Source organism: Pleuronectes platessa, chromosome 9, assembly GCF_947347685.1.
Source record: "Pleuronectes platessa chromosome 9, fPlePla1.1, whole genome shotgun sequence".
Classification (NCBI taxonomy): domain Eukaryota; kingdom Metazoa; phylum Chordata; class Actinopteri; order Pleuronectiformes; family Pleuronectidae; genus Pleuronectes; species Pleuronectes platessa.
Window position 1 is genome coordinate 7,676,558 of NC_070634.1, and position 11,091 is coordinate 7,687,648.

Here is an 11,091-nt window from a genome sequence, read left to right on the forward strand (position 1 = left end):
TTTATAAATAAATTAATTATTTTGTGATTACTACATATATTTGACAGCCTTACTTAAAAGTTACTTTTATATTTTTGGATTTTAGATACTAGATGATTTAACATGCTTCAAAAACCTATTGTTAGAGAATAACCCAGTAGTTTTGCAAACTTGGCTTCTGACACCTTACATGAATCACAGTGTGGGACACATTTAATTTAATATAATTCAGAGAATTCATGCAAAACCTTCTAGTTTATATTCGGTTATTCGATTATATTGATCAAATAAATAACATATTGTTCCCATCAACTAGCACAAGGAGTACGGGGCACTGATCACTCATTAATCAAATCAAACATCCGGCCTCCTGAAAAAGCTGTCTCTCTTTGTCCCCCTCTGGATGTCCTCGTTCAAGTTTAGCTTCTCAGGTTGACTTCCACTTCATGCACAGACCAGGTGAGAACTCACTCCTGCACGAATCTACAAAAAACGTCCTGGGAATGCCCCCTGCTTACTTCTATTTTAAATCTCGCCTAGGGCGCCAACATTGCCAGGGCCGGCCCTGTATCAGGCCCTCATGAAATACCAGGAGCGGGTGAATGTGTGTGTGTATGTGTGTGTGCGCGCGCTCACAGATAGCGGACGCACACACAGGCCCCGGGGCTACACCCCCCGCCCCGCTCACTCGCTCAGAGAGACACAGTGAGATCAGAGCTCGTTCACGTGAAGCAGCAGCTCAGTGACTGGCCGGCTTCTTCTTAACAGTTGAAACAGTGAAAACACCGAGTTTCTCTGATCACAGCTGATCAGAGATCAGCGCCGCAGCTTCTTGATCAGAGCAGATGCTGCATTTGGTTTGTACCGACCATCAGTTTCTGTGTCCGCCTCCAGTCTGACCTGCTCTCAGGTTTTGTTTTAATATTACGTCAACTAAAATATGCGTCACGTCCTATTACGTCCCGGCTCTCTTCCCTGCAGGTCGCTAATCTTTAGTGTCCGACTCCCGGCCTCGGTAAACTAACCAGGGACAAATCCCCAAAAAGGAAAGTCTGGGAGGTAAATAGAGTTTAATTCTGCGTGGACAGATTAATTTGCTTTCACTGCCAACGATGCAGTTTTACCTGTCTGCTTGATATGTTTAGACATTTCGCGAGCAAGCACACAGCATCTGCTGAAAAGTACCAAGCTGGAGATAAGCAAAAAAAGCATAGTTCTGTGTTTCATTTATTTCAAAGTAGGCCTACACATGTATTGTGTTCTCTTCATAAGAGTTTGGTGTTTTCCTTTTTTGTAACAGGTAAAAATAGCAGTTAAATGTCAACAGTATTTTTTTATTTTCGTTATATAATTTAATTAATGCAAAAAACTATAGTTTTTATATATATTGTATGACTATATATATAACTTATAACTTATAAGGGGCAAAATGGCTCTTTCGATAGTAAAGGTTGCCTAGCCCTGGACTATACCTTGAATACAATTTTGAAATTAACAATTTAGTAGCACTTAAATATAGCACTTTGTAGTCTTGCCTTTTTTTCTTGGTTTGTACCCTCGGGGTTGAATGCACTTATTGTCAGTCGCTTTGGATAAAAGCGTCAGCAAAATGAAATGTAATGTAATAAAACTCATCTAAAGTAGCCACATAATTTGACCTGAAGGATTTGTACCAGCTTAGACAATAAATGAAAAAAGTGAAGCAGTAGGAAAGCTGACTATATTGTACTAATATCTGCTAATTCAAATGTTAAATGTCATCTTATTGTATGTGTGCCAATGATACAAGATAATCAGTGTTTTAGTATTTGCTTCAACTGCGATCACAATGTTCTGCCTCCTCCGTGTAGACCGACATGGCATCTACTACTTTTAACTTTGGGAGAAGGAAGAAGCATGAATCCAAATAATTTTGTGGAAATCCTTTAAATACAGCAAACACTTGGTACTTGGTGTTTGTTTCTATACTTTTTACTTTTCAAAACCAAAAAAAGGAAACAGGATGTACATTTGCAGATGCCTAAATTCCTTTATCATAAGTTTCCTTTTCCAAAAGATTGTTTCCATTTAATATAGATGGAAATGGAAAAATACAGGAGCAAAATTACAGTTTCATCCAAAACATTTTTTAAGTGACACAAAATACAGCAAATGGTTTTCCCAGGATAAAGTGCAATAAAAAGGAGACGTTGACATTTGAGGAGAGCATAGCCAGGCAGGATCACTCTCCAGAGCGACAGCAGGCTCTGAAGCCGCACTGTAGGTTCTGGCAGCCGCTGGCCGTGTCTGCGTGGGGACCTGAAGAGAAACACCACACAGTAATTATCTTACTCAACTGCATGCCAACTTGGAAAAGCTTACAAGCATCCTCACATCCACAATATTCTCAAATTCTCAAGTTATCATATAAATGAAGTAGACATATGGCACACAATGCTGAAGAAATCATACTGGCTACTGTAATACCTACTTACCTTCCACCTCAGCAGCAATGGTTACTTACACTAGGGCACATGCTATGCAAGTGGGGTTAGTAATGTGTGTTACAATTGCCACATTGCAATACCTCACATATCATTTCTATTCCAAATTTATATATTTACACACAAACACAATACCGTACTAGATTATGAGCATGTATGAATTTGTGTTTGACTTGTGTTACCGTTAATGTTGTCGCAGTAATAGAAGTGTTCATCATTGAGGGAAGGACAGGCAGACACCAGCTCCTGCAGCCCCACCTCAGTGATGAAGAGGCAGCCGGACAAGTTGAGATGCTCCAGAACAGGAAGCCCTCCGCGCTGAGACAGAGCCCTGAATCACACACACAGCACAATGTAACCTCATTACAGTGCATAAAAACTGATAATCATGTCTCAATTGCAAAGCCTGCCTCTCTCTAATAACCTGAGCTAAGGTGTCAACTAATGGAGATGTACCTTGATGAGCCTTTTGACAAGAGCCGAACCACTTTGAGTTGGCCAATAAAAATCTGCCAATATCTCTCTTTCACAAATGCATCTGTGATGCTTGCTAATATGTGCCAACAATTCTATTAACAATATTTTTACAGAACAAACAATGCAAACATTTTCAATAAGAAATTCGGAAATAAAAATATATATTTGGTTGAGTTTGTGTTTTCTTTAAATATGTTGTTATTTATAATAAGGGTTTTAAAGCTTCAATTACAAAGAATTGACATAAGGGTGTGATATAAACATCTTGGGAATTATCAGCCAATAATCGGTATCAGAAATGTTTCACTCCATTATATTGGTATTGGCATCAAGGCTCAAAAATCTGTCAGGCTCTTATTTGTGATTATGAAAAACAGTCACGCTGCATCTCACACAAATTGTGTGTGTGTGAAGGGTTGCATAGAGAAAGTTTATCAAGCTAAGTGGCAATGTGTCCATTCCCAAATGACAACAGTCATGCACCACGTTCTGTTTTTAGTTGCCACTGAATTACTACACTCTGAAGAAACTAACCTCCAAATAAACCCACATTAGTTTGGAAAGTTCAGGCAATTTTAAGTATGAAGGAAGTGAGATTTTTTGATGTGTTTGCAAAACAGTAATGCATGGTCTTTACCTCAAGCCCAAATCTGTGACTTGGTAACATCCAGAGAGACTGAGGAATCTCAGTGAGCGTTTTGTCTCTGATTGGTCAGTCCTGTTTTCAGGCTCCAGACACTGCAGGCCCTCAAATGAGGAGCACTTAGTCCGAAATTCTGCAGTGATGTTTCTGGTGGTCCCTGACTCGCACTGGGGCCCAATAAAAGTCCTGAGGGCCATGTCGCTAGTGCAGCAGGTGGAGTGACCACAGAACATTTCCCCAGTCATGGAATATTGCTGATGTAAAAAGGAGGCATTTGTCCTGTGCCCGCGTCCCCTGCTCTTCCTACAAGAACACGAGGTTCCCAAAAGCTGCGTCTCAACGAAGTTTTCTGCATCAGGAAGAGACATTCCACCACGACCGCTCCATTCTGCAGCGTCTTCGATATCAGCAAGGTCTGAGGAGTCCAGTACCCAAACTTGTGCGGGCCTGCGGGCAGTCCCCCAACGACCAGTCCCCTGCTTGAAAACGATGGCCTGTCGCTTCCGTCCCACTGGATGAAGGTCTCTCTCATCCATGAGTGTGATGGGTACTGTGGAGCTTTTCAGGAGCTTGGCTCGTCGGTCTACACGCTTGTCAAAGCAGGTCGAAGACGTGAGGTCGCCAAGCCCAAAAGACAATTTCTTCAGGGTGTGATCTGTGATCTTCTCACATCCCGACAAATCCAGGTGCTCCAGAGAGAGACAAGCTCCAACAGATGACCAGCTGTAAGAAGGAGGATCCAAGGAACACGTGGTGAGTACTATGTTTCCTGCACATAAGAAATCTGAACAGGGTTGGCACTCAGCAAATTTAGGGCTTCATCAATTGTGGCTCTAGTATATAAACTTTGTAAATGATACCATAGCATAATCAGAAATCACTGATTGTTTACATTTACCTGTCAAATGCGAAATCTGTAACATCAGTCTGAGTCAGATCCAGATGAATAATATTGGGGCAAAGACTGAGGATTTGACGGACCTGGGAAAGGAAAAAAAATGTAGTCAACATTAATTTAATCTGTTATGTAATAGTTCTGTCTAATATTTTTTCATATTCACGTACTGGACAATTAAGAGTGAAAAAATAAACAAATGATATACCATTTTACTCGAGACTGTAGAACTGTATGCCAAAACAATAGACTTGACAGATGGGCCCACAGCTGGCAGTAGATTCTGGATAATCCCATTCAGAAGCTTCTTCTCCCGCCGAGCATTGTTAATTGCCAGAGAGCCTACTGAGTGGTCCGACACATCTGACAAGACACAAACAACAACATGAGAATTTCCGTTTTTAATGGTTGCTTTGGTAGAATGGACAAAAGTCTGTTTACTACATTTATGTCAGAGTGGAACCTGAGGTCTAAAGGCAGCACCTTTCTCACTTTAGTGCAAACTCATAGAAGGTAGATAAAGGTGACGGGCGTCACAACAAAACTATGTGAACTAAGGCTGCACAATATTAGGAAAACATGCAATATGCGATTATGCTGTTGAAGTCGCGATGACGATATGACTTGCGATAAATAAACACTGGCTACCGACGCATGGAACACAAACTGCTCCACAGCCCAAGGGATAAGGCACCTAGCACAACCACAGCACCATGTCCGGGGCAGGCACTAGGGAGCCATGCACAGCTCCACCAAGTCTGCTCACAGTATTAATTTGGACTCTTTTCATAAATGTTTGGACTGTGAACAGTTTTTACCAGTCAGTAAACTGTAAGTAACGCAGTGCTTCTTTCTGTGTCTCAGTCATTTGCACTGTGCACTAAGCCAACTGCGCCAACCCAAACCGAAACAACCACCTGTTCCTTTTCATACCGATTAGACCTTTAAGATGCTGTATAAAAAATTTAATTTGTTTTTTACTTACCAAAGGGTATGAAAGGGTTTGTAAGTAGGGAAAGCACATCCCTAATTACACTTTCTGAAAATGTCACATCGCATACTAGGAATAATAAATTGGCTTTTCTTGAATCAAATTGTACTAGCTTGATTCTTGCTGTTCTGGGTTTGTACCTCATGGATGAATGTACTTGTTGTAAGTCGCTTTGGATAAAAGCGTCAGCTAAATGAAATGTAATGTAATTGTTTTGTTATTTTAGTCACTAACTGAGTTGTGAAGACAAAATCTTACCAGACTCATCAACATCAGCATCCTCATCATATTCCTGATAGGCCCGACCCTCATTCTGCCGACTCTTCACCCACTCGTCATCGGGCTCCTGGTACAGCTCCCCTGGTGGACCACAGTAATTATCACCTACATTTCAGACACACACATTTAACAGCAGTGTACTACTACATCATATTCAACTGAATACAACAAAGTCTTTGCTCTAAGGTATTCGCCAGCTTTCAGCGGTTTACCTCTGGCCCAGCGCACAGGATAGAGATGCCTCCACAGAGAGCCGGTCTTAGAAAGCTCTGACCAGGAGCTGCACACTTGACTACAGCGACACAGATCTTGAGGACCCAAATAATGGAACAGCCTCAGCATAATTTCTGTAGGGAGCTGGGAGATGTGGGTTGAAGAATCCTTTTTCTTTTCCAGTTCTGAGAAAGACAAAAAAAGAGCTTAGCTTGTTAGTCATATACCAAAAGTATGACATAGATCTTTTTCAACGGTAATGACTTAAAGTCCAACAGTGTCCCGTTTAAAAAATATAATATTTAGAATTTACAAAAAGGCTGCTCTCAACATAAATAAAAGCAAGTATCTGGTTCTGGAACCATTTTAAAAGTATAGATTAAGCACGTGATCAGAAAAAACCCAAACACCACTCAACCCTATTGTGTAAATTGGCTCACTGACAATGTCATGGCGTACTAGAACACTTGAATACATACTATGTCTCATCAGCAACTGCTGGGAAAACCCCCAATTTCACAGCAGGATCTTAATGTTACTGTTGCAATGTGATCATTGTTTATTCAAACGGAAGTTTTTTAAAAGCTATGTTGGTCAGACCAAATGACCAAAATATTACAAATGCTACAAATAAGCAGCTGTGAATGATATAAAAAAAACTGATCTTTAGATTTACAAGTTGGATTCAGCTCTGTTGGTATTTTTACTAGATCAAGTATAAAACTGGTTTTGATTTTTTGATACAATATTATTTGCATTTGAATAACTTTTGTATGTACCAACATTTTACTTTCAGGACAAACTGGCAAAAGGGGAAAGAACCTCAAATCAGGTTTGAGACACAACAGTTTCAACATATATGAATTTACCCACTAACCATAATCTGTCTTCTCATGATCCGCATATTTAAAGGCCTTTTGCAGTTCCTCCGCCTGGCTCCACAAAGTGAAGCCCTTCAGTACCTCAGCGGCACAGTCCCATTGATGTTGGCTGCAGTGTTGTGCTATCACCTGCTTCTTGATGTCTTTGAGCTCCTCATAGGTGAAGTACTCCATAAGCATAGGCTGAAACACCTGGAAACAATCTCCTCAGTTTACAAGCGGTTTCAAACACTGCAAATTACTGAGCTATGAACAAACGCATTTAAAATGAGTTTCCACTAATTATGTGTGCCGTAATGCAATGCATGCACATATGTTATTATTCCCCATACTTATTATTATTCGTTCCTCTGCCATACATTTGTCCCGCTACTTCTCCTGCACATGCACAATAAACACATTGGTCGGGAATGGTGGGCTATGACTTTTCTAACGCCGGGTTCACACTGGACGCGGAAGCGACGCCGAAGCGAGGCGTAAGCGCAGCGCCAATCCTCTGGCCCCCATCCACTCCCATGTTAAACCGCAGTGCTGAACACACCGGAGGCTGAAGCGCCGCGTTGTGCCGCGGCTGCCTCGCGCCGTGAAGCGATCGTTTCGGCGTCGAGTCTATTTTTTCCGCTTGACGCGAGCGTATTGCGACAGGAAACACACTGAAAAATGATTTTAAACGATATAGATGACATATTTTATATGATATAAATGATCAAATATGCATCCCATACTTTGTATTCACGTTCTGTTGTCTTGGAGTTTTAATTTTACCACTTTTACCAACCACATTATTAAATGTCCCCCTCTGCCCATCCACTACAGCCACACAAGCAGTCATGAAGATAAAAAAGAGAGGGGGGGGGGGCTACGTATTCTCCACATAGGCTTGAGTAGAGAATACGTAATTTACCCTCGACACCCGACATTTACCGGAGCTAACAGCGGAGAAGCTCTTCAACATGGATGACATTAAATTAATCATTGAAGTGGAGAAGTAACTTGAGTTGTTGATTCTCAGCATATGTTGTATAAATACCAAAAAAGGTACATGTTGGGACGCTGTTGCAGTTAATGTTGGAGCAACAAGTAAGTATATGCTTGAAAAAAATGATTAAATGCCGTTTTTACTGCAGGCTGATGAACAGCAGAAGTATGTGATATTATTAGTAATGCGCAGCGCTTCGGCGTCGCTTCCGGTGTGAACCCGGCGTAAGACTTTCGCCGAAAGGTTCACCCAAAAATTGCAAAAAACAGCGGGAAGAACTTTTATCTTAGAAAGTTTCAATGGTGAAAGATTTCACCTTTTTCAAGTGGGCCAGTAGAAAGAACGAAAGAAAGAAAGAAAGAAAGAACGAAAGAACGAAAGAACCAATCAATCAATATCTCTCTCTCTCTCTCAAAAACAGTCTCTGGACCCGTCAGGAAGCACGCTTCACACATTACAATTTTCTAGGGAGGTATTTTCTAGTTTGTTTTCTGTTCTTTCCTTTGTTGTTCATGACCGCAGTTTAGTTTTATCCATCCTTTCTCAACCAATCAAAAAGTAAAAAAACAAAACAGAGATAAGCAACCATCTTGTACCTCTTCTTCTTCCTTCATGTGGGGCAGAAAGTCTTGTGTGAAAGCTTCTAGTCTCTCCTTCAGCTGCTGGACATAGTTAAGCTGCTCATATTCACTCTAAAACACAGAACAATTATCAATACAAGGAAATCAGTGAGGAGCATACAAGTTCAGACATCTTTACAGGCACATCTACAATATTTAATTATTCAGTCTTTACAATCGCATCTACAATATCTACTATTAGGTATTTTTATTCTCTTTATAACCAAATGTCTGGTCATCCATATATCCCAGTAGGATTATTCAATATGGAAATTATGTTGTATAATCTTCTCTGCGCTAATATTCTTAAGAGTCTCTTAATCAAGTGAGGATGTTCAATATGACATCATCGGAAATTTTCGAAAAAACGTTTTTTCTCAACCCAAAGCAGAAGAATGCTGCTGTCTGTTTTCCAAACCGACTAGGGCAGAGCGGATGTTAAGATTTACACAATTGCATCATCCTGATGAGCCCATGCTTTTGGGTGGCTTGTGGCTGGAGAGAGAACAATAAGTCTTGCACTCTGTTAGGCAGATCATAAATAAAACCACCCCTCCCTTAAACAATCCAGACTAATTCTTTCTTAATTTTGCCATATTCTTAATATCAAAGTCTTAATTCGTAACCCCATAGATTTTACACAAAAACCTGGTTGGGTGCAACAAATTGTCAAAAAGCTTATAAATAAATAACATTTTAAAAGAGATACACTACATTACCTGTCCTTACAATTAGCATGTACACACGAAAAATAACAATTTTGATGTCTACAACTGTTGTCTGACTCACATGGTAGTTATTCTAATGACAGTGTTCTACCCCACCATTGAGCAGCAAGTATCAGCTGAGTTCTGCACAACTCACATATGACCCTCTTAGGTAAAGCCTAGTATTTTTCTGCTGAGCCATGTCAAAAGTAAATCAATCAAAAAAAATTATCCCTATTTACCTTAACACTGTGTAGTCCCTTTTCAAAGAGGGTCAACATCTCTGAGAGTTTGTTGTCAGAGTGCACATTGTACACAGTGCAGCAGCGTTGTTGCAACAGGTTGATAATGTACTCATTCTCGATTTGTTCATGCATCTTGAACTCCTTGAAGGTGGCGCAGAGGGACTGGAGAAATGAGCGGAAATCATTGTTGTTGGAAAAGTTGGTCTTTGACAGCTGTGGAAAAACAAACAAAACTGTCAGCCAAGATTCCTGGACAAATAACAGCGCTAGAACTTTTGCTGGTGGCGGTAGATCACGAAAAATGGTAGGTCCGGTAGAAGCCCTGAGAAAGAACAGCTGCAGTGAGCGTCTTTACGGCAGAAACTGTAAAGTGACGTTACAGCAGTTGGCTCCAGATTACGTTAGAAAACACGCAGTGCCTTAGTCGGTTTTGCTAAAGGGACTTTTTTGTTAGCCTTGTCAGCCTGGAGATGCTCAGTGTTATATTCGTATCGCAGTTCGTGGGAGCCTTGTAAACTATTTAGTGACACTTGATTCTCGTTGCATAACAAGCTACCCTGCAAGTGAGTCAAGCTAGCTAAAGCTGTTAGCATGTCCTATCTGAGTAGACAGGGGATGGGTTGTTCTGAGTTTGAGCAGGATAATCGGAAACAGGTCCCACAGTGCTGGCTGAGTGGAAGTCTCTGTGCAACGCTGACTTGACGTTCACGAGTCTGACCACGGAGACACCGAACGCTTCCCAAGTAGCCAAGCTAGCTCGCTAGCGCGCTATGTGGCGTTCACTGGTCCGTGGGCCACACGCGTCATTTATCCCGCTGTAAAACTGCAAGTTAAGCACGGACGGTCGTTTGGACTCACCTTTTCGCAGTATAAGCCCACCAGCTGCTTCATTCGCCAGTGGGGGCCAGTGAAAACATCCACCTCGTCCGGGAAGGGAGCCATCTTCGCGCTGAGCCTCAGTGCGTCATCCACACACAGTCCGCGACACAGTCAACAAGGAGGCGTGTGCTGCTGCACCCCACGTGACCACCGAGCCACAAACGTGGGCTCTGAGATCAACGTTTTGAAAAGACATATTTGGAAAGTCGTTATGAGACTTTTACGTTTGAAAATACACCTACAAGAGTAACATAAACCTCAGAGCAAACTCTACTTATATTACTTAGATCAGACTGGAAGATATTGGAGACGAGATATTGACAGACCAGATGTGTGAAGCTCGATATTTCTTCAGGGCCATCTGAAGAAACACTGCACAACTAATGTGTATTGTATTAACTGCACATTTTCAACCAGTGTGTCATTTGTGAAAAATTAATTATGTTCTCTCTATTTTTCCCATTTTCTGAATCCATGTCATAGTTTTGCTCAACTACATGTATGGTCTTTCTTTGCTGTCCTATTATATATTCTATAGATACAACCTCTCAATTAAAAATGTTACAAAATGTGTGTCTCTTGTTGAATCTGTTTACTTGTTATGCTTCCTTCCTCAGAAACATGCGGTTAAAAATAATACTAGTTTAGAGATTTGAAATTCCAAAGATGTTTACCATTGAACATGGTTTGCATCAGGTTGCCATAACCAGTAGTCTGACATTTATTCAAGTAAAATGAAGCTCTGTATTTTATGTAGGATGTTTAAATGCGGTCTTTCCCTTTTCTTTCAAACTGTAATTATGACCCGATTATTCCTTGT

General features: G+C 40.9%; 1 protein-coding gene across 2 annotated transcripts; it reads right to left on the reverse strand.

Moving 5' to 3' along the window:
* Positions 1-1,886: 1,886 nt before the first annotated feature.
* Positions 1,887-10,411, reverse strand: fbxl5 (F-box and leucine-rich repeat protein 5). 2 transcript variants are annotated; one of them, XM_053430176.1, is made up of 11 exons: positions 10,251-10,411; positions 9,390-9,605; positions 8,417-8,512; positions 6,838-7,033; positions 5,960-6,145; positions 5,727-5,828; positions 4,686-4,840; positions 4,481-4,563; positions 3,577-4,305; positions 2,645-2,793; positions 1,887-2,277 (listed from the first exon to the last, which is right to left on the reverse strand). In XM_053430176.1, the coding sequence occupies exons 1-11, from the start codon at positions 10,332-10,334 to the stop codon at positions 2,201-2,203; spliced, it is 2,073 nt and encodes a 690-aa protein (XP_053286151.1). In that variant the 5' UTR covers positions 10,335-10,411; the 3' UTR covers positions 1,887-2,200. The 2 variants fall into 2 exon arrangements, with proteins under 2 accessions (XP_053286151.1, XP_053286150.1); XM_053430175.1 differs by having other exon boundaries at positions 5,727-5,852.
* Positions 10,412-11,091: the final 680 nt, after the last annotated feature.

Excerpts from the sequence above, each read along its gene's own strand:
- fbxl5 (XM_053430175.1), bottom strand. The coding sequence starts at position 10,334 with ATGGCTCCCTTCCCGGACGAGGTGGATGTTTTCACTGGCCCCCACTGG. Across the intron at positions 5,853-5,959 it reads TCCTGTGCGCTGGGCCAGAG|GTGATAATTACTGTGGTCCA; the intron begins GTAAACCGCTGA and ends TCTGAAATGTAG. Across the intron at positions 2,794-3,576 it reads GTCACAGATTTGGGCTTGAG|GGCTCTGTCTCAGCGCGGAG; the intron begins GTAAAGACCATG and ends TGTGTGATTCAG.